We start from the raw sequence: 26,339 nt of genomic DNA, 5'->3' as shown, positions 1-26,339 counted from the left end.
ATTGTCCAGAACCCTCTATGAGACACACTGTTACCTTCTTAACTAGTTTGATTATAACATTGACTCCAATACTTCAACAGTTCAGCTTTCCAGCATATGGCATAATTGGAAGAAGCAGCCAGCAGCTATCACATGTGAATGCGAAATGTCTCACGCTGAGTAACTACTGACTGTATCAAATACACGGTCTTGTAGGTAGGTTTTTTGGGGAAAATAATAATAATTTTAAAAAGTATATTGAAAAGTATATTGAGGATGGGTTGAGTACCTGTGAAGTATATGAAACAATCAAATTACCTAGAAAGTTCAGAAGTAGAAAATACCAAAAAAAGTAATTTAGTTTAGTTCAAAAATAAAGAGACGAGGCAACACTATACAAAAATTTTAAAAGGTATAAAACAACTGTTTACATAGATTGCTTATCTAAAATGAACAGCAAATCTTATAGGTGGTTTCTAAAGGAAAGGTAACCCGTCAGTTGACAGCAACCCAAACCTATGGACAGTTTCAGGAGACACTTTAACAAAGGTGGGAGACACACACTGAGAAGTGCATTCTTAGGAGCAGGCAGACTCAAACTACTGCACAAAAAAAATCAAAGAAGGCAACTCATGCCCACGACTCTGCATCTCACTTACAAAGGAACTGACCTTTTTTCTTATTCCACTCATTTATTGTTAACATGGAATAGACTGTGGATGAGATGTTTTATTGTGATCCTGTTTTCCACAAAATACTGTGTTTTATTGAAGTAAAAGTTGAATATAGGCACATCTATACCATCACCACTATGAGGTAAATGCCTGTGTTGAATTAATTTTTGATTTTGATGATTCATATCACTCTTCATGGGAGATACTGAGTTATAGCCACTGTATACAGTTGCAATCATTAATGCAATCATGCATAGTCTGCAAAACAGTAATACTGATGCCTTTTTGGATTTTTTAACTTTTGTAGAACATTGAAAACGTATGAAAATGCATTGGAATTATACCAAACAGTGATGCAAGACTGGCATGGAACTCTTAGGGGACCTCTGCTAATATTGCCAGGATTTTACGAGAAAGTCCAAGGACTTTAATTCAGCCACAGGACCAAATTATATGGTATTGCCAGACAGTAGGACAGAGACTCACTTGGCATCACTTTAGAAGTCTGAAAGGATCTAGAATAAGTATATATCATTCATATCTTCAAGTGCATCTCATTGCAAGATAGTATAACATAATTTTACACTGAAGTAGGTAAGGCAGCATAAAATCTGGCTAATGATAAGGTATTGTAGTTTCACGTGTACATAGCCAGTAGAGATCAACCCCAGGTGTATTGTTCAGGGCTGACCTCAACTAGCTACATCAAGGTACAAAATACCTGCTTCTTGTCTCCACAAGGATCTTACATTTAAACAGATACCTCACAATAGGAATCTTGATGTAAAATGCACCTTCTCTTTTTCAGTGAAGATAGAATCCTAACAAAAATGAAAAAAAGGCACATCATGTTTAAAGAGTAACGAGCATACAGCACAGTCCAAATGTAAATGAGATTAGGTTCACCTCAGTCAATTGCACTGTGCAGAATAAGAAAAAAAACTATTTTCTCCCTTTGTATTTTAAAAGATTTCTAAGAGCAGCAAAATTTAGAGGAGAAAATGTCAAACAAATTGGCTTCACAGATAGAAAAAGTCATATGATTTGTATTTACAAGACTCCATCTTCCAGTGCACGAGTTAATGCACTTTGTGAAAGTTACTATGCCATGCCTTATAAGCTTCAGCAGGATGTGGTGGCAATTCAAATTTCATGACAGAATGCTAACTTATCGTTGCTATTGAAAAAACTAATGAGGTGGTAAATAGTTGCAGAGCAGTGTTACATGCAGTGATATGCAGGTTTTTCAGGTTTTTCATTATCTGTGTAACTGTATAGATGTAAAGGTAATGAAAACCCAAACAAGCAGCAAAAGCTTAAGGCATTAAAGCTTCAGTAGAACCGTGTCAGTGTTTTCTAACAGAAATATGATAAATTTAAGCAATCTCAAAACATCCCCTCAATACTTCAGCTCAGGCTTTCTGCTAGGCCTAAGGTCTCATGAGTAGCACTTAGGTGAAGATCACAATTAAGCTAACATAGGCAATTTATTCTCATGCTGGTTTTATTCTAGCAAGGCAATGGCATAATGTTAAGCACTCTTAAGGATCTCTTTGTTACACTTGTTGCCTATAGCTTTTAATTGAAGGTGCTATCACAGCATCCCTATCAGACTCCAAATGTCATGAGCAGTAGAAAGCAGGAACACACAGTGCAGAGGGCTCTCCTGACCCCCAACTATCTTTACTGAGGACAGCAGGATGTAAGATATAACACTTTTCAGTAGCTAGAGGCTTACTTAAATGAACTTCCACAATACTGAATACAACTAAGGCTGGTATTTAGCACTAGGACACAAAAATCTTAAAAAATAGCAAGAGTGGGATAGTGAATGCAGAACGTTTTTTAATGTGGTCACCACTGATCCAAAGAATTAAAGTTCTGAAATTGGAATTACTTCTGTGACATATTTATGACAGATAAAAATCAGAGATGACAATAAGAAGTACTTTGTCTGGAGGTGATCTGCCCCATCTATAAAGCTTCATCAGGCCTTGAATGAAACTGCTCTGCTGAAAAGTGCTCAGCACGCCACTTTAAACCAGCAGACTCAAGGATCACTGACTATCTGTATATCACAGCAGCACTGCCAGCTTTCTTATTAAAAGAGTAAGTTTTTCTACAAGTCCAGTCATCTTTTAACCATTTTGAAATGTAAAGATACATTTTCATCTCTCATCCAAATCTTCCTTTCAAATTGCTGAATTCAAGAAGCACTATTGAGTTACTGCGTTGCAATCTCTACTGTTCTGCTTTGTGATTTCCATTTTTTGTTCTTGTTTTCAGAATCAATTTTCTATCATGGCTGTGAGATACCACACCTATTACAAATTGTGAATTTATTATGTCATATGTAAGAAAAGTATGAATAATCTTACATAGAGAAAAGAAAAAAAAAGCAAGTAAAGTATATATTAAATAATTATATTGTCTATTTGTTTTAACTACCGTAGATACAGGATGGCTACAAAAATAGCTGGTGAAATGCAGCAAGCTAGCTGGTACTACAAGTATTGCCCAGTACTTCAGCAGCTGGAGGTGAAGATATATACAGATGATTTTATTTGTGTATGTCTTTGATGGAGATACTAACTGGTCTGAGGGAAAATTATTCATGAAAGCTATTATACCATATTAAACTAGTTTCACTCTGCTATTATGCACATCTAGGATGCCTATACAGTGTCAGTTACAAGTAATTTCAGATTTAGTCAGTATTAAAATGCAAATGCGTAACACTACAAAATCAACCACCTCTGTCCACCCTATACCTGTTTTTAGTACTTACAAGCCCACCAAATGAAATGTACTTCAGATTTTGAGATGCAGATTAGGGCCTAATACATTTACTCCCTCAGTTCCAATTATAACCAGAAGGAGCTGTCCCAGCTAACATCTGCAAACCTGTGGTTTGAAGTTAGGCCCTAGTTTCTCTTCTGCAAAACCTTCAGCTCAGTTTTGCAATCCAAATTTAGTATGCCACCAAGCTAGAGAAAAAAATATGTGTACCATATTGCAGGAATGGATTTTCTTCTCAGATTTGTGTTAATAAATATAATTAATTCTATTTTGATACTTTTAAAACTACTGGAACAAGACAGAGCAAGTAGCTATCTAGTTTAGCAAGTGTTTTACTTCCCATATTATGCTTTTATCCAGATACTCTTCCACATGCTTCAAATCTTTGAATCTTAATGAAGCCAACTGGTTCATTAAAAGTCCTTGTGTGGACACAAACAATGTGTGGTTATGAGTCAGGTGTAATACAACAGATCAAACATAAAATGTGCCACTTTTTTACTGTGATACTATTTATTCATTTGAGGGGAAAAGTCAGATTTCTAAAATGTGCATAAATATGTTTTACGAAAATAAGTGTCCTCAGAGAATGAAAGAACAGATTAAAAAGAGAGACAAGAATGGACAGAAACAGTATCTCACAAGAGATGTATTTAAGCATCAGCCAAATGACACTATTTTTCATATCATTTATAGTGGAAGTTTGAAGACTAAAATACTCCATAAGGATTAGTTTCTTGGTACTCTATGATGGATTAGAATATTTCTTAATGAACCTCTAAAGCACAAAAGAAGGCCAAAGCCTAGATTTGAGCAAATCTGAGTAACAGTGAAATCCAGAGATGTTCAACAATGATGCTATCAACAGACACATCACAAAACCATAGAAGTGCATCAGTTCCTTAAAACTCTCAAGAAGCAGCTATGATTTTGTCAATATCTTAGTCCAGAATTTAAAAACCACATTAAGAAACTAAAGTTCTGATTCTCCCTCAGTGAAACAGATCAGAAAACCAAAAATGTTACAAGATTCAAATTACTTGCTGAAGGTTCTGGACCACCCCTTTGCATGGAGGCAGTTTGAAAGCTTACTCAGCTCACTCAGAAGTGGTCCTGCTCTACTACTTAAATACTGCATGACTTTTGTTGCAATGCTTTAGTACTAAAGCAAAGATGAAGAAAAACAAAACTAAGTGTATTTAAATCCCACTCATACAATAGTTTCATCTCACTCACATGACTGATGTTCACACAATTCACACAGCTTCATTGACCAGCTGGACTGCACCAGTACTCTCAACAGAATGGGCATGAGCAGCCAAGACAAACAGGATTCGGGTGAACCATGGGTGGCTTCCCTTCACTATATACGTGTATGTCATCTGTTTCCACAGTATAGACAAACACTGCCATTTTTAAGTTTGAGGAAGAAAAAAGATATTGTAAAATAAAAATAAAATGCCAATCACAGCAGCGGATCACCAATGTTGTCTCATTTTGTACTTCTGCTGATTGACAACCTGGTGCTCTTGTAGAATAAAAAGGAAAAAAAATCAGGCGTTCATTTCGAACTGAAATATTTGACAGATGTAACAGCTTTCTGCAATGAAAGTGATGAAATCTCAAATAGCAAAGTCCATCTCCTGTACAGTAGAGAAATTAAATTTGAACAGCAAAGGTTTATTGTCTTTAGACAGATGCAGATTTCATTTGCTTTTTTTTTTTTGGGGGGGGGGGTTGTTTGTTATTTATTTATCTGGCAGTGGGGAGATGACTAGGGCTTTGTGACTGGTACACAGCCTACCTCCTGCTGCTCTAGATGCCACAGACTTCAATACGATCCATATTTCAGGGCACTGTTGTCATAAACTGAAAGCAATTTCAGATTTTCTTACTGGTAACACTAGCACATCACTGATATTTTGACCTTTATTTTTGCAATGGTGAAAGTGAAACAATCTGACAACTGATGGAAAATTCATACTGCTATAGACACATGCCTAAACCAGAGAGGTAGAAGAAACATTTTACACTATAACGTGAATGGCCTGTACTTAGGTTCACAGAACAAGGTACCAAGGAACATGCAGTGCGAGAGAAAACAGAAATACTCAGAACAGCACCAAAACAAAATAACTGTTGTTTCATTGCACCGTCTTCCTAAAATAGATAGCTGATGGCCAGATAACAATTTAATAAAAAGTCAGCAACAGTCCTTCTGTTGACTCAGGAGCCTTTGAATTTGAGCCATAATCTAAAGACTTTCTCAAAGGCAATTGTGCACATACACTTTTTTTTGCCCATATACACTATTCAAATAATACCTTCACCTAAAGAAATACATAACCTTAAAACCCATCTCTTGAATTCATTGAGAAAACCGGATAATGGAGAATATTGATCACACTGAATCATACTGTTCACTGGATGTGGGATGCATCTCACCCAACTGTGTTCATCAGCTTTGGCAACCAGATTAAACCACCATATTTTCTTCAAGGTGGAGTAAATAGTGAACTCAGTGAAGCCCATTAGATTTGATTACAATTATAATTCAGACAAGATGAATCCCACCATAATGTCAACAGAAGCAAAATGTGTCCAGAGGCACTATCAGCTAAGTATACTGGTGAATACAGATTATACTTTCTGTGAACATACTTTACAGAAATAGGGCTACATCCACAGTCAGAGGCTGGGCATCTCAAGTAACCATAATGTTCAGATATATTCAGTATATGCCACAAGAAGATGGACTGGCATAACAACAGTATTCCCAAAGCCTACACCACTGAATGGAAAGCCACTAAAACTAAGAGTCAAATATCACTCCCTTTTGGGCTCTGTGTCCTATTCTACACAGGAAGGAGGTGTTGTCTTAATATTCATTAGTCTATACCCTTTTCTGGAGTTCTGGACCCCTTCCTGTAAAACCAAACTTCTGTGAAAACTTTCTTCCAAAAAATACTGCAAGAGAAGATAGAACTCAGTGGTGAAAGAATTTCACCATGAAGTTCAGTAGCAAATTCTTTATTTCTCTTAAATGAATCCGAGTGAAAACTCTCTACAGTAACCCAATATATAGGTCATACACAGAGACATATGTATGCTATGGAACCCTTACACAGAAAAACAATTGTCTCCATAACCTTATGTGCTTTGAAGGAGCACAGACAATGAGACAAAAATTCGCGTCTATCAAGTTTAGCCATTTAAGAGCTACTACTGCTAGCCACCAATCAACAAGAGGCTGTAAGAATGGTAAATATCATTTACAAGGGAAATATGGTTTTCCTCTTTTTTTGGTGTTTCAAAGGTTGTATGACCTTATAAGGCATAGACTAAATTAGTTCAATTTGATGGAAAATATCATACAGGCAGATATTCAAGAATATTTCACAATTAAGAAAATTAACAATTAAGAAAATCAATTACAGAAATTTCTTACTAGCAACACATGCAAGCCTAGGAGGTACTAAGAACATCCTGCAGAACTACAAATAAAGTAACTGTATCTAACAATTTGACTGGAAGGAATAAGGGCAAATGAATGAATATCAGTTCCAGGCAGTAACGTGTTTTACAAATCAATATCAACAGCTCTCCTTTTTTAACTATCAGCCAGTGAGAATATCCAATCTAATTTTTTGGATTTGGAAGAGTTTGCTTTTTTAAAATTTTACCTAGATCTTGTTTCTGTGAACCTGAGGGAGGAAACAAAGGAAGGAAGAAAAATCTGACAGGTGATCCTTCACATTTTATTAAATTCAGATCAAAATAAAATTATTTTTAATTCACTTCATTCCTGAATAATTTTACGTATTTTTTAGATTTTGGAAATATTATCTCAACATCATCCTATTGCTTTTATAAAGAAGTTAATATCAGAAAGGGCTGCAGATCATATAAATCAGCAGATTTACTCCAGCTTTGTTTTAGCTTCAAATGCTGAACTGTTACTCTAGAAAAAGGCTCCTTATATTCCTCTTGTAACAAGAAGTATGCATATCACAAACAACTTTCAAGTAATAATATTAATGTTTACACACAAAAAGTTCAGTGTGACATTTCACAAAAGAAATGGCAAAGCTAAAACATCAGGTCACAAGAAACTACAGATTCTACATGCCAACAAATCCTGACAAATGCTGTATTACTCAATTTTCTCTCTGTGCAACAGAAGATGCAGGACAACCCATGCCAAGACTTTAAAACAAATCTCCCCCATAACTCACTTGCTGCAAAAGAAACAAGAAGAAGCAACAAAGAATGGATAACTTTTGAGACTGGTAAAATTTAGACACCTCAGCACGACTACAAGTCAGATTTTTTAACTACCTTTCTCTGTATTATCACATATAATTCAGGGTACACACAAATCCCAAACACTAAATTGAGAATGTAGGCCAAATCATTCAAAGACTTGACAGTCCAGATATTTTTAGTAAGATCAATATGAATTTTATATCAAATTTATAGTAGTCCCTATGATTTCCTGAATCCCAGAGGTCCCAGGAATAATCTACAGATGGTTTTGTATGGCTACAACAATGTTGCTATTCAAAATAATTTATTGATTTATTTGAAATTTTCATAATGAAAAAGTGTAGCAATATCAATTTGAGGTGTCTTCTATCAGAAATAGCTATTTCTGCTTCAAGAGAGAGTTTATAGCTCACTAGAAAACAATCCATTACAACAAAATTATTGCGGTTCTATTAAAAGGAACTTTTTTGCATGCCATTTTAATTATAAAGGAATGTTTAACATGATATGCATTTTCTGCCTATACAAGCACTTAAAATCTCAGGTAAGACATTAAAGCCCCTTACGGTTCAAATATCTTTCTAAAAGATGCCAACAGAAATAAACAAAAGATGTCCTCCTCCCCCCATACTTCAGTAAAATATGATGGCATCTATTCAGTTCTTATCTACAGCCTGTGAAATCTTTTTCCACTCAATGAAATGTTATCTCATGTAAACCAGAAACAAACTGATTTTGAATGCCCGTATCAGTGTATGGGGATAAATCATTTTACATACATTGTGCCACAGACTGGAAAGACAATGCAATAATAAAAGCAGGAAAAAAGTGATTTTTCTCTGTATGTTAGGTTTTTATTCAGTGAAGACATGGACACTACAGAATGTATGTGAAATGTTGTACTTGAGTAGCAACTAAGGAAACTTAAGAGTATAGATTTTACAGACCACCATGATGTTCTGTGGAAGAAGTGAAACCAAAAACTCAGGTATCACTGTAATTCCTGTTAGACCTTTCACAACACTGTATGTCCATTTTGTCAGTTATTTACTATATGTTTGGTACAATTAAATGGTAAAGTAAGAAGATACAGCATCTCCTGAAATAATTGAAACTTCAACCTGGCTATTCTTGAACAGAAGTTGCCTAAAGGAGAATCAGTACATTAGGTATTATGTATCTGGCCCTTGGATTCTATATATCTAGGTAAACAGTTCTATGGCAAAAATAAGAATCCTAGAACTGATGAAGCAATATTACTCAGGACCTCAAACATATGCTTTCGACAGGTAGACTATGCCCATAAGGAGTTGCTGAATGTAAATGGGTCACAGTTTTCATATCTTTAACATCTGTCATTTATACCCAAGAAAGCACATCAGGGGCAAGAAAATTAATTCCCCAATTGCTGTCAACTGTGTTAGGGAACAGCAATAAACAGCTTTACTGTAAGCCTCTAGCTACAATAAAATTGCTGTCAATAAAGTGTGGCTGATATGGTTTTGCTCTGCTAGAAGAGATTCTTTGGAAGTGAGAATCTGAAATGGAAACTAAAAAGATTCTCCCTTGTTCTTATATACAAAAGAACATAGTCATAAAATTCCAATAGCATTAAACTCTGAAGATCCAGCTGTCACTCACATGTGTGGCACAAATTTCTTAGCATATGTGAAACTTTGGCTTGGGACACATGAAACTTCAGTGATTCTGATAAAAATCTTTTGCATGGGAAATGTTTAAAGAGAAATGAAGCTTACTAAGCTTTTATTGTCTGTATCTGTATACACAAAATGTTCCTACTCGAGTTTAGCATGTCTACTGTCACTATTAAAAATGGTATTATATAGCTTAGGGTTATGTTCAGATTCCCATTATAACCCCCACTTTACACATGCTCTTAACTTTCTAAAAAATTCTTCTTTTCAGCTGAAATTTTCCATGCTTGGTCTCAGCTCAAAAATGAATTTCTTTAGACAGTTGAGCAAAATCTGTTAACCTATTTTTCAGTTATACAACAATAGAAAAAATACACTGTACATTTTCACAATTTCTGATATTTTAGCGTAAATATATAAATATACAGAATTAGAAACCAATTAAATTTCACATGCAGACACTTTTCCAGGTGACTAGTCCTCACCCAAGACCAATATCCATGCTAACACATAAACCAAATTAAGCATACAAACGAAACAACAAAATTGTATTTTTTATTTATACTAAGTGGTAAAACAAGGCCACTAAAAATAATACCGCACACAGAACTGTGGAATGCTATGGTTACAGAATTTTAATATTTGCAGGTGACGTAAGCTCTGCACTGCTGTTCCAATGCAGATTTCCATCAATTTATGCACCTTGAAATTGCCAGTCTCAGCATATCAAATTAAGAGTCATTAATGTTTTCAGCTTTTCTTTTCTCTTACATAAACCCAAACTTACAAATTTAAACATTCCAGAGTAACATAACATCAATGACATTTTCCACATAAAGCTTAAGTTATGTGCATTGATCAGTGGGATCCTGGCTACTTGTTCCTTGATCAGGCAAAAAGTCCATTGAGTGAAAAAGGAGTAAAGCAACCTTCATGGAGTTTATGTTATTGACTTTAAGATTAAAAATATATTTTAGTATGGAATGCATTTAATGTGTCAGTCACGCCTCAAATCCTTTATTTCTGCCATTAGAGCACAGAAATAAATGGACAGTGTTAACACATATTTAGCTTTCCTGAATCTACTAGAACTGTGCACATTTCCAAAATTTACAAATTATCACCTTGATTCAGAAAAGTGCTTATAGTGTGCTTACAGCTGTCTTTCTTGAAGACAACATCTGAAACCATTCGGACTTTTAACAATCTGCTTCAGTCCCACCACTTTTTAAATGAAAGTTAAGCACATGCCTAAATGCTATTTGATTAGGAATGAAGACTGAAGGTTTTGCCCGTAACCCATACTGATACGTATTTTTAAACCTGTGTTGTTTTGTCACTGCTGTGCTTTAAATCTGATTAAATGAAGTTGTTATAATTTAAAATTGGGATAACCACAGTAAATTGGCCCTAATTTCTTTTCTTATTTAATCTGTTGTTAATCTAATGACATTGAGTAGGAGTTTTTGTCTGTTTATTTGCTTTTCAAAAGAGGTCTTTCATACAGAAGAATACACGTCGTGGTCTTCTGTATTTCTGTGCAGCTTTTTGGTGTAATGACTTAGTAATTTGAAGTGCATTTTAAAGTTCAATCAAATACTGAAAAGAACACTGATTGGGAAGCCTGCATAGATTTCAGTATTCTTTATGAGTCATAACACTGATTTTAGAAGCTTAGCTATATAAGCTGGTGGTGTGCAACATCCTTTCCATACTCCTAATTATGTGAATTAGCATTTAAAACAATCCCAAGTTCAAGTATTCAAAAATGCTCCTTTCAGAGCATCCACCAGGTTTACTGCAAGATAGGCACTTGAAGGAGGCTTTGGTTTTTATACTGGGTAGTTGTGAAACATCAGTCTGTGCAATTCAAAGTGACACGTAAAGACTTAACCACAAAATTTCCACTAAATCTATTGATGTTTGCACAGAAATTGCCACCAAAAAATAAAATAAAAAAAAAGGACCTAAGAGATCTTTATTGAACAATATATTTTTTAATTCTAAAAGCTTTTTGACTTAGGACCCAATTCTAACAGATTTCTGGGGCCAAACTCCCATCATAAGTAACAGGATTTGGCTTGAATCAAGTCCAAGTGCAGACTTAGGTTTTACCTCTCTACTGACATTAATGTATCTGCAAGATACATTGTGTGTGTATTTAGCTTGGACCGAAAGAAACTGAAAATAAAAATGGAGAATGCTAGTATTTCTTAGACATACATTAATCCTATATTTCATCTTTTCCTATCATAACATTCTCCACAACAATTCCTGCACTCTTTGCAAAACACATCAGGACAACTTGCTGAATATATATATAATTTAAAGCAACTAACATTAGATGCAGAGAATTTAGTTATGCTAAACCAGAAGAAAACAGTACAGTGGCACAGAACTAAGTGTCACTTCCTAAAGGAAATTTTAAAAATGTTTTTCAGATGCTGTGGCATTAGCATACACTACTATTCAGTAAGATTTTAAGTCTGAATACTTTGCTTAAAGGTCATAGTCTGTCACAAATCTAAAAAAAAAAAAAAGACCTATGAAGGTATATTTAACTCCTATAACTCCTATGCCAACGAATATTAGCTAAGATGCATCCTAATTTCAGGAATTACAGACAGAAAAAAAAGGAAGACTGCTGATGATTACTACCACTGCTGGCTATACTCCTCCAGCCAAAACTGAAAAGGAAGCATAAAAAGGTTACATCCTGTAACACTCATCATTGGCAGAAAAAATAAAAAGACACTATCTTCTTCCTCACATAGTAAAAATACACAAGCTCAGTTTAGATAACTGTCTACCTAAGACTTATATATTCAGTTACATATATATACAGATTTTGCAGGTAGCAATCAAAATCATATGAGTATCTGCTGACTTCAAAAATTACTCACTAAGACTTCAGTGAAATTTGAATCAACTCCATATATAAGTATAATGACTGGTATTATTATCATCATTATTATTAAACAGAGACCAGTGTATTTAATGTAATGAACATAGGTAACTGTGGAAATATAGGTAGTAGTTTTTGTTTGGGTGTGGGGTTTTTTTTTCCCCTCTCATGTTCAATATCACTGTCCGGGGTTTATGCATTCTGTCAGGTAAATAATTTTTGGGGTCTTAACTGCCTCTAAATACTATGGAGGGTTAAGTCTGAGGTTCCCAATAGAGTGTGGAAAGTTAATTTAAGCTAAATCTAAATCATCCCAGAACAGAAAAAGAATGTGTGGTTTGGGGGTGTTACATTTTGTGACTAAAACTGGGTAAAAAACTTCAGCTGAGTTTTCTCAGACTACACAGAGCTCTTCTATAAATTTGTTTGGATTTTTAAAATCAGTTCTTTTTTAACTTAAGCTGACAGTATGAGTACGGTGCTGTGTAAGAGCCTGAAGATGTCTTGGGGAGTATACCCTTCTTTAAAGTCCTTTGGAAAGACAAAGGTTTTGTGAGGTTCTTCTGTGGTGTTTTCAGTGTCCTGTTGTAAGTACGAGCTGGTTTAGAGCAGTTACTTTAATAGAACTGCCTCAAAAGTGCTTGTTTTATTCTTAGCATCTTGTTAGTGTGACATCTTACAGAAACCCAAAGTCAAAACATAGTTCTGGGAACATCACATTCATCTCAGATAAGGCTAATGCAACAGCAAGAGAATTACTTTATCCTAGTCTTGGCTACTGTCAAAATCTTTTTGCAAAGACAAGCCTAAATGTCTCTCAGTTGATTCCCAAGGATTCATATCCCTAATAAATTCAGACAAATCACTATCACTTGGAGGGTACAGCGCCCGCAGGAATACGGACGCGAGTCCCGACACCGACCGAGTCTCTGCAGCGAAAGCGGAGCACGGAGGAAGCCGCCTCGCAAAGACGCGAACTTAACTACTGACCGCTTCAGTGCAACTACCATTAAATAAAAGGTTCTTTGGCTGGAATATCAGCTCGATCCTTCCCTCCCCCCCGCGTTCCTCCCCCAGCCACTGCAGGGCTGGCGCCGGGCCAGCGCGGGCCGCGCGGTGCCTCAGCGCCATCTACGGGCGGCGCGGCCGCTCCCGCGGCGGCCACGGACAAGCACCCATAAAATAAATTAGACAGCACCGCATTTAAATCTTTATTAGCAAGGAATTATTAGACCTAAGAAAAAACTAATGCTGGATTTGGTTGAAATATGAGTCTCTCAGCCTCCTAATCCCTCTTCATATGGCGTGTTTCACAGTTTAAAATGAGCTATGACAGATCACTTATGCATTACTGAGAAAATATTTACAATGGGCTTTTTTTTTTTTTTTTTCCTGCATAATTCAGATGTATTCAGAGAAAGCATTCCTTTCAAAAGTATGCTTTGGCCATTTTTTAAAATATGCAGCAAACTGCCTATGCAGCACCAACTTTCATCTATTACAAAAAAATCATGTTGAACTCAAACAGAGGAAGACTTCCGTATGGCTTAGTTATATCCTACCAATAAACCACGTGCTTCACTGATGCAGTAGCTTGGAAATTTGGCTGCATTTGTTAGGGAAAAAAATTAACCCCTATATTAACACTAACTTATCAAGGTTCCAAATCAGCTTGAACTGTAAAAGAAACTCAAGCCAACTCACTTCGAAATTTGAAACAGAATGTACATATCCCTTCAATCTTGAAACAGTCAAATATTCTCACAGAAATTTAGCATAAAAGGGAAACAGTTCTTCAATAACTTTTACATTTGGACAGTCACATACTGGGGAGAAAAAAAAAAGTTGGTTTTCAGTTTTGTTTATGCACATGTATGTGCACATGCAGAAAGGCATAACACATTATTAACAATAATTATTCTTCAAAACCCAAAGTATCAGAGGCATTTTGCAAACACATGGTTAAGCCCCAGGTAAATGATAAAGGGGTCAAGGGTTTTTTTTATTTGTTCTTGTTTTGGTGTTTTGGTTCTGTGGGTGTTTTGGTGGGGGTTTTTTTGATTTATTTTTTTTTGTTCCCCCCATAATGTTAACTAAATTAAATTAGACTGAAACAAAAAACACCTCACAACACAGTGGCACTTTTAATACTGGTTGATCGGGCACTTGTATGCAGTACTTATAGACCAGTAAAAGTGCTCGTTTACCTGTCTGGTGTGTAAGGGGCCCTTTGTCTTGAAGCCTCCTTGGGAACTGCACTCTGAGGCACTGAAGTGATCTGAACTAGTGGAAGAGCGTTTGGAAAGGGTGTCACAACCACCAACAAAGGTGTTGTCCAACGGGAGTTCCTGAATCACATGGTGCTTTTTCACTGAAACTGGAGTGTCAGGTTTGAGATGAAAAGCAGACTGCGGAGAGGCAGATTTGTAATGCTTGGCAAGATCAGGACTGTTAGGCTTAAAGGTTGTTGGTGGTGCTGTGCCCCAATCAAATCTTCCTATACTTTGCTCCTCCAGCTCTGCTGGAAGGCTTATTGTCCCGTTGATAGGTTCATGAACTGCATCATCAGGTTTGGACTCTTCAATTGTCACAAAGTTCAAAAGAGAGCTCTTTGGAGATTTCCTTTTCTTCCTTTTCTTTTTCTTGTTTTGCTTGTTCTCCTGATTGGGAGACATCCACTCAGCACCTTGCTTGCTCCTCTGGGCAGCTTTGAATCTGGATGCATGTCGACATCGAACAAGAACTGTGACAAATATCACCACTATGACAACCATGGCACCTGCTACAATAGCAATCATGATTGTGAGATAGTCCTCATTTTGGTAGGGTTGGCTGCTGTCCCCTATGTTCCGATCCAGAGGGGTTTCCATAGTCCTGCGTATCAAGTCATAAATATAAGAGGCATTTCCAGCAGTATCATTTACATACAAAAATACAAGCACAAGAGTATGCAGGGATTTGGGATAACCCAAATCACTTATGTTGACAACTAGGCGATGCAGGCCCACATCATTAGGAGTTGGTTTTTCTTCCAGAGTGATATTACCTGTCACTGGATCAATCCGAAACAAACCCTTGTTATTGCCGCTTACAATTGTGTACTTCAGCTCAGCATTCATGCCAGTGTCTATATCCACAGCAAAGACTTCAGCTACCACCGATCCTGGAATTGCTGAGAGTGGCACTAGCTTAAAAGAAGTATTAGAAGGTGGGTAGATGACAACGGGGCTGTTATCGTTAACATCCATCACATTTATGGTTACTTTCGCTGTAGAAGAGCGAGGAGGTTGCCCTCCATCCACTGCTTTAACATCAAAGGTGTAAGAGCTCTGCTGTTCTCGATCAAAGGAAACATTGGACTTTATAACTCCAGAATACGGATCCAGCACAAAGTTTTCGTTGTCATTCAGGATGGAAAGGGTCACTGCTTTATTTTCCCCAGCATCCGCATCAGTCACTGTGATCACCCCCACTGTGCTATACTTTGGCAAGTTCTCTGATACAAAAAACTGGAAATGATTATGAGTAAATTTGGGACTGTTGTCGTTTTCATCCAACACGGTTACAATCACAGCCGCTTGACTCTGCAAAGGAGGGGTGCCATTGTCTCGGGCTGTAACAGTGAAAATGAAACGCTCCTGCTCTTCTCTGTCAAAAACTCTGGAGGCTGTCAAAACTCCTGTTTTTCGATCCAGATCAAAAAAGGAGGCATTAGGACCAAGCTGATAAACAATGTCTGCATTTTTCCCACTGTCTTCATCTGTGGCACTAATAGTTGTTAAGTATAGACCACGCCGGTTGTTTTCAGAAACTGACAGCTCAATTACAGGCTGGCTGAAAATCGGAGGGTTGTCATTTTCATCCTCCAGCTTAACTCTTACCAGGGCAGTCTGGTTCAAACTGGGCTTGCCAGAATCAGAAGCCACAATTTTAAAGCTGAATTCTTTGGTGCCCTCATAGTCCAACAAAGAAGACGTCTCTAACAAGTACTGGTTGTCGTAAACTGCTTTCAAGTGGAAGGGGACCTCTCTCTCAATGAAACAGATCACTTTGCCATTCACATCAGTGTCCTTATCTGAAACTGTAATTAGGGCAATCTTTGTATTGATGGGATCTTTCTCAGATAAGTACACTGTGCCATTGATGGGACTTATTATGTACCTGAGGTCTATGTTAGGAGGGTTATCATTTACATCAGTGACATTGATGGTGACAGTTGCTCGGGCTGGTGTAGAGCTACCATCACTAGCCAACACTGTCACTTTGTGAATAGCAGTCTCTTCTCGATCTAAGGACCTCTGAACTGTAATCAGCCCTGTGGTGTTGTTTAAAGCAAAAAATCTTTTGGTTGCAGGGGCGACTTGGGCACCAAAAATATATCTGATTTCTGCATTGCTTCCTATATCAGCATCTGTAGCATGAAGCTGAATTACAGAAGTGCCTACAGGGGCATTCTCTGGTATATGGACCTCTACTTGACTCTCTTTAAAGACTGGCCTGTTATCATTGACATCACTTACTGTGACTTGCAGGATAGCTGTGCTGGATTTCTGGGGGGTACCTCCATCCTCTACTTTGATTTTCATCACGTAGGTGTCCTTTTGCTCTCTGTCCAAGTTCTGCTGCACAATTAGCTGAGGCCATTTCTCTCCTTCTGGAGTTTCTACAATATCCAGTCCAAAGACACTCTGCCCATTTAACAACTCATAGTGCTGCACACCGTTGAAACCTGTGTCAGGATCTGTTGCTGATGGGATTGGAAAACGACTGTTGATCAGAGTGTTTTCTGGGATGGAGATATTGATGACGGGGGATGGAAACATAGGTGCATTGTCATTAGTATCCTTTACAATGATTTTTATTTTGATCAGCCTAAAAAAGTCATTAGGGAGAATCACCACTTCAAGTTCAAAGAAACACTCATTTTCTTCTGCATAGGAAGCTCCAGCACAGAGTTTTTCTCTGTCTATTCTGTTAGATGTTGTAAAAATTTCCCCCGTGTTACTGGACACTTTGACCAGAGGCGCATCCCCCGCTTTAGACACCAGTCTGTAGACAAGGCTGGCACTGGTCCCTGTGGCAGCATTGATATGAGAAATGTTCAGGTCCTTTGGTATGTTCCCTATGGGTACGTTTTCAGGCAGCTCCTCTCTAATAGTGTAAATAAGTTCTTGAGCTAGAGCAGAATCCAGCCTTAAACAGGCAATCAGAGCAGCCAACAGGTAAAAATCCCTCAGGTCCATGATAATGCTTTTATTCTCTTTTCACGGATTTTAGGACTTAAAGGTTTCCAGAGTGGAATGACGAGTGATTTGCAAGAGGAGGCATGCATGGACTGCAGGATGCATTACATCTCATTTCTTATTTGGAGACATCACTGTCAACACAACCACACAGAACAGCATTATTGGTTTTTCTAGGCATGATAAATCCACAATCTCCAACTACTACTTGTTTTTGCAATGCACGCTTCCAGTAGTACATTTTCCTACTGCTCCCTTTTACAAGGAATCCGTCTGGACAAATGCACTAATATCCCATCAGCTGCATTTGCACAGAGCACAAATGAAAATAACTACTTGCAGGATTAAAGGTAGCTACCATTTCAACACGTACTTTCTTAATAATTTCTCTCTACACCGTGTAATCCGTAAGGTGAATTCCCCCTCTACCCTCCTCCACCCAATCATTTGGTGCAAGTAAAAAACCTTCCCGGACTACTTCTGGATTCCAACTGCTGTGTCAGCTGCCAAATGTAATTTGTTGTTTGCTTCCATACATATTTTTTAGCTCTTGCTAACCACATTTTTCTGTGTGCCCTCTATAGCCATCGTACTGGGAAATAACCACCCGGACATGCTGCTGCTGCTGCTGCAGCAGTCGACACTGGCTACTTCACATCCCTGTTAACTGATTAGACAATAACAGGACTTAGTTTCTTACGCTCTCAGGTTAGTGTTTCCTCTCCAGATGTCGGATACTTCTCCTTCTGTTTAATAACCGAAACTTTGTTTTTAAACACAGTTTAAATCAGGAGGCTGGAAATTCCAAATGCAACCTAGGGGCAGAAGCATGTTTACGGCGGGGGGGGGGTGGGGGTGGGGGGAATATACATTTTCTGACGACATGAGGAGGAAAAAAGATACAGCCTTTCCCCATTGACACTGATCTCCCTTCAGGATGATGTTAGCAGCTGCCACACATAAATACTGCAGACTAATAATGCAGGTGAAAAAAAAAAAAAAGAGACGGACAGACTTCTGTTTGCATGCACTGCTAACCGCGAATTACCGGGGTGCAAGGCTGCCGGCACCTACAGTTTGACGGAACTGGGCAGTCCCTGAGCACTAATCTCATCTGCATTAAGCTGCACGGGAACTGATGCCTGTGATTACTTCCAGCAGAGTAATGCAGGTAAGGATGCAGAGACAGCGACTAGGTGAGCCTTTGCCACCACCATCAACTGAATCCCAAACACTGATTCTTTCCCTAGATAAATATACTGCGTGTCGGCTTTTTGTTCTTTTCTTTTAAAGGAAATGCATCCCAGTGTAAGGGTAACTTTGCACTTACGTTAGTTGTCTATCTTTGACGATCTGCAGCTAAGCAATGATCTGTTCCAGCAGATACAGCACAATGCATCTGGTAAACCACCAGTTTTGGAGAAATCAGCAGCAGCCAAATGCTTCGTCCTCGAGATATGTGTTGCTTCGGGGTGGCAAATTAGCAACTCCAGGGAACAAATACACAGTTCTGTCGTTAGTCATCCTCTCCACGTTTCATTCCTATGAAGCGGCGATCCTTTGGGTGTCTAACGTGCACGCAACAACCCAAACAAACAGCAAGAGAAAAATCCGGTGCACTTCTTAAAGGGGGGGTATTTTCCGCTCTGCACTGCACACCATTCCTATCCCTCTCTCGGCAGAGGAGAGGCAGCTACATGAAGTCTGCAACTTCTGACTGGAAATGGCAAGAGTTGGTCTGAAGGTGCTTCTCTTCTCCCTCTTTAGCTCTGGGGTGACAGTTGCCCATTAAAAAAAAAAATAAAAAATCCTAATAGGTTATTGCTTTAGTGACGGGAGGAAGCGGCGGCGCTTTCCCTCTTCCCTCCCTTCTTCCCTCCCTCCCAGCCTCTCTCCTTCACAGACGCTCTCTCCTTCTCTCTCTCTCTCTCTCTCTCTCTGAACTGAAATTCTTGATATAACTCTCAATAAGCCCAGAGGGAGGGTGGGAGCGGCGCGAGGCCACCCCTCCCGCCGCTCCGCATTGGCCCGCGCCGGCGGGGGCGGGGGCGGCGGAGGCGGCCCCGGCATTGGCCGCCGGGCACGTCCTTCCGCGCCCGGCCGGGCGGGCGGCGAGGGGCCTCCGCGGGGCGCGGAGGGGACCGGCGGGGGGCGAGGGAAAACGGAGGGAGCGGGGTGACACAGCGGGAGCGCGGGGCGGCGGGCGAGAGAAAGACGGCGGCAGGCGGGGGTGGCGGCCACCCGGCGTGCAGGCGGCGCTCCGCGGTCAGGGGCGCAGCGCACCGGAGGGCGGGGAGGGGAGCGCAGGACGGGTGTCCGCGGGGGGGGCAGGAAGCATCATCAGTTTCGCGCATAACTCCGGGGTAATGTGGAAAATCAGGGTTTTGGTTTTGGGTGGGTTTGGGTTGGTGGTGTGGTTTTGGTTTTTTTTGGCGGGGGCGGGAGGCTGCCCCAGTGCGCGCTCGGTCCCGCTCGTGCGGGGAGCGGGCAGCGCCGCCGCCCGCGGTGGTGTCGGGCCCGGCGCGGAGCAGAGCGCGGTGTCCGCGGGGCCGCCGCCGGCGCCGCGCAGGGTCGGAGGCAACCGCCTGCCCCGACCCTCCTCCGCCCGCTTCGGCCTTATATTTAATACATGCCCTTTCATCTATTATTCAGGCTGCTCTGACTCCAGCTCTGTCTCGCCTCCCATTTACGCCTGCACACCTTTCTCCTTCCCCTTCCCGAAGGGTCAGCCGAGACACTCGCCGAGGGAGGGAGAGAGCTGCTCTGCTGGTTTGGGTCTTGTCTGCTTAAACATTGAACTGGAAAAGATTCCTCCTCTCTGTGGTTTGATAAATAATAAAAGTGATCGTTTCGCCTTCCCCATAAATGACACAGGTAAATTACCCAGCTAGCCACAAAGAAGCATCACATGCCTAGAAGACACTGTAATAAAATGCCGATGTATTACGATATGAGTGACCTCAAAAGTGTGACAAGAAGATGATTATAGTGCATTATATGTAGTGCCTTTTTCAACGTTTTCTGAAGCATGAATGAACCTTCATTTGACTGTGCTTTTATTGCTAGCTTTTCTCAGCTTGAACTTACAAGCCGTATGACAGAACTTATCTAATTTAGTATGCCCAGGTACATGGCCACACTGACTGGTGATTGTGTTTAAGCCTTCTAAATATATATGTGTACAAAAAACCAAAGATAAGGTCAGCATTTGACTTTATATGGTGCTATCTAATTTGCATCTTTTCAGTTGATAGCCTTGGTGAGCTAAAGATCCAAGTTCTACCTTGAAGATTTTACATTTTCAGATGCAGGCTCCAACCCTTAGACTCCCATATGTGTCTGCATGTAGGATGCACTGTTAACTGATGGTGGAAGCTACTTGTACCTGTTAGAGGTCAGTAATTTGCATGGCTTGGAATTGTGTGGCACATACTGATAAATGTACATATCCTTGCAAGTCATACGGATGCAGATGGTGTATGTGAACGTTGCACATCCTTTAATCCCGTAATGTGTAAAGATTAAACACACTCAGTTTTGCTGTGCTTTGTATTTGTGTCCAAAGGACTCCTGTTACAGCTACACACAGAAAAAAATTGATCCTGGTTTTGATGATATCAAGTAACACTAGAAAAGGGAACTGAATCTAATAATAGTTTAAGAAAAATGTTCATTATGTAATACAGGAAGGATGGCTAGAGCCCCAGCATTGAAAGTCAAGCAAGTGACATGAAGGAGCAACCTTACTGCCAAACCTTAGAAAAAAAATTCTGTGAGTGAATGAAGTACACAGTTCTTTTATCTTTTAAAATACAAAGCAGAACAGCCATTAATAAAGAAGGTAATTAGAACTACTAGCATTCTGTGTAATGCAGTCTGCTTCTGAAATACGGCGTGTTTATGTATGCATTAATAATGCACACATTTTTCCTGACACTAGTCATATCACAGCAGTATGGCATCACAGACGTTTTATAGCCTCATTCTAGTAACATCTCAGGCATATAACATTCTTATTCTAATCACGCCATAGTCATTTCAATGTCACATTGTAGTCACATCACATAGTCTGGTAATAATTATTTAACTTTATTGCTAAGCTGAATAGTTTTCTGTTTGCTCAGGGATGACTTAAACTTGTAGTCACAACCGATTAGCACATGCTCATAAATGAGCTCTTCTCAGGTACACAGGCTAAGACTCATGAAAAGTTAGGAAGAGAAAAAAAATTTCAATGAACCATTGTCCATTGGATTTAAACCAAGCACAGTCACAAGTCGCAATACTAGCACATTTTTACTGTTTTCTGTAGTAATTTTAGCCAAAGATGTTTACGTGCAGATCTGTCATGTTAATGTTTATGTGCTTTTAGGTAATCATACATTATTAACCTCATGGAAGGGGCAGGTCTTCAAGCCGTATTATTTGCACACCGAATTGTAAAATTGAGGCCCAGAGTACCAAAGAGGCGAGGACTGTCACAACTGCTTCTAATAATGAGAAAAAAAGAATGGAAAGGGCTGAGTTCCTGAGAAGGAGTTGGAATCGCCCAGTGTAGCATTAACGCCACCTCTGAAATGTGAGAAATTGCTCTGAAATATGTCCAGTGTTCTCTTGAGTAGCCATTTTTATCCTCCAGTAGATGTTTATTCCCTCACTCTTACATTTGAGAAAACTGCAGTATTTGATGTTGCACTCTCCTCCAATGCAGCTCTGTGCCGTTATTTATATTGTTTCTTAATAGTCGCCTTTCTTTACGCTGATGTATTAGCCTTTTGTCTATATATAAGAACACTGGACTCGTAATCACATCCCAGCCTATTAAAATGACTTGCGTATTGTAGCATATTAACTATTCATCCACATCATCGCTTGTTATCTTTGGCTCCGTATTATTATGTATCAAATTCTTTTCCATACCATTTTTGACTCAAATTCTAGCATGCTAGAAACTGACTCCAATTATTCTGTACTAGCTATAGTCAAATTGCACTAAATGGAATTGCTTGCATTGTATCATAGTGGCTATGGGCTCACACAATGCATTATACATGAAACTGATTCACATTATGCTTTGCTAACTAAAGACTTTAATCTTGAAGTGTTGAGCATATAATGCTATCATTCTTCACTGAACTGGCTCTGGTCACTTGATCATTTTGTACCTGGGATTGCCTCTTACAGGCTGTTATTATTAAAGCAAAATGGCTTTTCCTCTTCGGCAGTTCTACTACTTTCTGTGGAGAGCTGATTCATATGCTAATGAATGAGCTTTCTTGTTTCATGCCATAGCACTGCAACACTGGAACCTGACCTGTGGTGCACCTATAGGATGTCCCCTTCAGTCCAACGTAGTGAAAAAATGCATTACAAAAATCCACTTGTGTGTTCAGACAGCAGATTATGTGCTAGCCATTTAGCAATCCTTAATATTATCCCCAGAAGTCTTGTTTCTGAATGCTGCTTAAATCATTAGCACATATATCCTTAGTCCCATATGCAATAGGATGTATTCAAGGCCAAATTACTGGTCCTACTCAGGTCTTTGAGAGTGTTCCTGATGATATTATCCCTGGAAGGAGAAGATATTAGGAGTGTGGCAGGTAAAGAAATAAACACTCCCCCTGTTACAAATAGTTTTTAATTCATGAAGTAGTCCACTTCCACAAGGTCAGACATTCATTCTCTTTTAACTGGCACTGACATTGCTTTGTCCTTGACTTGGGCTTTTGCCACAATTCAGTCTCACAGTAACCTCAGGAAACCCACTTCTTACGAGAAGTACTGGGTCAAAAAGTGATGCTTATAATCTGCTGCATTCCTAACCCCAATGTTTCAGAGAGTCAGTGGAGATGAGATGGGAATGCCATAAAGGCAGGAGCAGCATATGGAGAGGATTGTGGAGCCTGTGTTTTCTGCATATCCTTACAAACATGTTTCTCCTTGCAAGCATAATACTTTTGTCCTGGCTTTATGCACATAATGGTTTGGAATTCAGGAGCTTGCTCCAGAGTTTCCTTCTCTTCCAGGATAGGATCTGGAGTTTTTATTTACATAGGTAGTTCAAATGAAGTTAATAAAAATATTTTGGGTAATGTAAACCATACGTAACTACAGCATTTCAAAGAGCCAGGTAATTGAATTATAAATGATATTTATTTAATATACTAATTTTTGTAATTTCAAAGTGATTTTAATTGTTTTTTAAAATGGTTGTGAGAGCTCTAGGAAAAGAAAAACGCTTATGCGAGCAGTTCAGGACTATATATTAATCTGTACTCTTAAATAAACAATAATAGCTAAGTCAGTTAATGATTAATAATTAATAATTTAAGCCAGTTGAGCTGCTGAGATGGGCCAAGAATTGCAGAATTGAGCCCTTTTAATGTGTCTTTCTTCAGGAAAATAAACTCAGTCCCTGGATAATCAAATCACAAAAGGGGCAGGTGATGACCTTCATTCCGTTTGAATAGCAGAACTAAATTTAACTGAATTTGCCATTTTTTTTTGACTGACAAAGATTGCAAATGTCAGTTCATGGCTCTGAAGGGTCTACAAATGCACAAGCTGAAAACTGGCATTTTGCAGTGCCAGTATTTAATCCCTGTCACTGTACAATACAGCAAGGTGCCCAACTACCATTAATTATTGCTGTTTGTTTAAAGGTACAGATTGATGTACAGGCTTGAATTGTTTGCTTGAAAGTGTGTGGGGTTTTTTGTCCCTTAGAGGGCTTTAGTAACTATTTACTATAACAATAAAAATCCATTTGGATATAACTGAAAGAGAATAATAAGTGCTGTTTAAAATGCAATTATCAGACCACTTAAAAGAGATGTAATTGCATGTGGCACAAGGAGAAAAAAACGCTTAATTCTTTGCTACACTCATGTCACTTGTTACGATGGAAGTACCTGATGAATCAGAACACAGAAGCAGATTCCAACCAGTGTGATTTTGTGTGAGGTGAAAATATTCCAAAACCTGCAAACAACCTGATGTCTTATTCATGCTTTATTGTTTAAAAAAGGAAAAAAAGAAAAATACAGGAAAAGAAAGGAGGTCTAAAGGTTTTCAGATGAAAAAATGTCTGAAGAAAGCTTTACTGAGGCATTTTCATTTCCATCAAAATGGTAATGTAGATCTGATAGATGGAGTTGTGCTGATGCAGTGTTGACAGGATCAGAATGAGACCCAAAACATAGAATGAGACCTCCTTCAGGCATTGTCGTGGTTTACCAGGACAGGCATTTACTTTGTTTTTCTGCTTTCAACTTCTGACCTGCTCCTTGCTTGCACAGAAAGTAGAAAACACTCAGTTTAAATCAATATATATACTCACACTAACTTGCATTAGTGAGATTGACATCTTTACATCTGGATTTGAACCTAAATATCTTCTCTTTTTCGGTCCTACTCTGATGTCAGTCATGCCTCACCATTTACAAAAGGTTACTAAGGTAGTAAAGCCTGATTAAACCCTATGTCCTCTGGGGAAAAAAACAAAAATCGTTTGACACAGACGTATCTTCATTCTTTAAATTACAGATAGGCAGGCTGACAGATGACTAATTTCTGTTTAAAAGCATCATGCTGTTATGATCGCTTTTTCTAATTTCTAATACTTTTGCTTTTCTTAATATTCCAGTTAAACCGAGGCATCTACGGTTTTGAGGTTTTATTTTTGGGGAGTGTGTTCTGGTGGTAGAAATATTACAAAAGCTACACCCTATTATTGAGCACATGATTCCCATCTATTCACTATGCATATGCACGGAAGGAAAGAGCACAGATTCCTCGACCACATCCCTTTTCCATGCCTCAGTGGCATGGCTGTGATTCTCAAAGACCCTTTGTTCTTCAGGGCTCAAAAACTGTAAAAGAGAAGGTGTGTGCCTTCCTCCTATGGGCAGCAGTGTTCTGACTGTACATGCCACCATGTTCTGGGGAAGTAATTTTGGCTTTCTGGAGGCTAGTTCCTCTCAGAGCTTCTCTTTATGTGGAAGCCAGAATTCTGCAGAGTGCTCATGCAGAGCTGAGTCTGAAAGAAAGGATTAATCCAAATGAAATTACTCTCATGAAAACAATTAGGGGAAATTACAGGTCTGTGTTTGGTATGTATTCAGAGAATAGGAAACATTACCAAATATCTTTTCAATAATTTACATTCGGTTCAATTTTCTAAAAATATTTATATTCTAGGCAAGAGGTAAAAAATCTAGATGACCACGATTTGACTCTCCGTAGATTTTCACGGTTGCATTTAGTGACTTTATTGTCCAGGTTCCTTAATAGGCAGAAGGTACTCAAGTCTTAAACTAAATAATGTGTTATCGTTTATGTGGTAAGTTATAATGTAAGCAAAGTAAAAATATGCAGATAATGGGGCAGTATTTTCTCTTTATTGGAACTTCCTGGGCATTCTTAGTCAGAAAATAGTTTAGGGAAAGAATAAGAGTGAGAGTTTCATTGGTTTTCCTTTTTTATTACTAATAAATCACTGCTTCTGCCTCCCATGTTGACAAGCAGCAGATGTTTCAACACAAACTCCATCAAAGTTAGTCATTTTGTCCTTTCTCTTATCAATGTTTCTGTCGCTCTGAGGATGACATGCCTCAGGAAATAAGTAAGCACCTATCTATAGGGGCATCACTCAGTCATGCTTAGACAATTATCACAGCAAAACACACCTCAGACTGATCAATAATTGCTTTCCTTGTCAAATTTCTGGATGTCACAAGCAGCTCCAAAGAAAGGGATCAGACCAGCACAAAGCCTTGTCTAGACAGGTAGATTAGATTGCTTTTAGTCCTAACAG

The 26,339-nt window shown here is 38.8% G+C and overlaps 1 protein-coding gene and 1 long non-coding RNA gene across 7 annotated transcripts in view; one reads left to right on the top strand and one right to left on the bottom strand.

Annotated features, from left to right (window-relative positions):
• Nucleotides 1-19,490, bottom strand: part of PCDH9 (protocadherin 9) — a 682,690-nt gene extending 663,200 nt beyond the window's left edge. For all 6 annotated transcript variants that reach the window (XM_064645565.1, XM_064645568.1, XM_064645567.1 and 3 more), the window contains exons 1-2: nt 18,852-19,490; nt 14,486-17,655 (exon numbers count right to left, since the gene is read on the bottom strand). In XM_064645565.1, the coding sequence (XP_064501635.1) occupies nt 14,486-17,521 (3,036 nt within the window). In that variant the 5' untranslated portion in view covers nt 17,522-17,655; nt 18,852-19,490. The remainder of the gene's footprint in view (nt 1-14,485; nt 17,656-18,851) is intronic.
• A 370-nt stretch (nt 19,491-19,860) lies between these two features.
• On the top strand, nt 19,861-22,741 carry LOC135409680 (uncharacterized). Its single transcript, XR_010428310.1, has 3 exons — nt 19,861-20,395; nt 20,827-20,915; nt 21,894-22,741. It is a non-coding gene; the product is annotated as an uncharacterized LOC135409680 (long non-coding RNA).
• The last annotated feature ends 3,598 nt before the right edge of the window (nt 22,742-26,339 follow it).

This window comes from Pseudopipra pipra, chromosome 2 (genome assembly GCF_036250125.1).
Source record: "Pseudopipra pipra isolate bDixPip1 chromosome 2, bDixPip1.hap1, whole genome shotgun sequence".
NCBI classification, from domain to species: Eukaryota; Metazoa; Chordata; class Aves; order Passeriformes; family Pipridae; genus Pseudopipra; species Pseudopipra pipra.
Note: the sequence above shows the minus strand (reverse complement) of the source record. Positions and strands in the feature narration are given on the sequence as shown.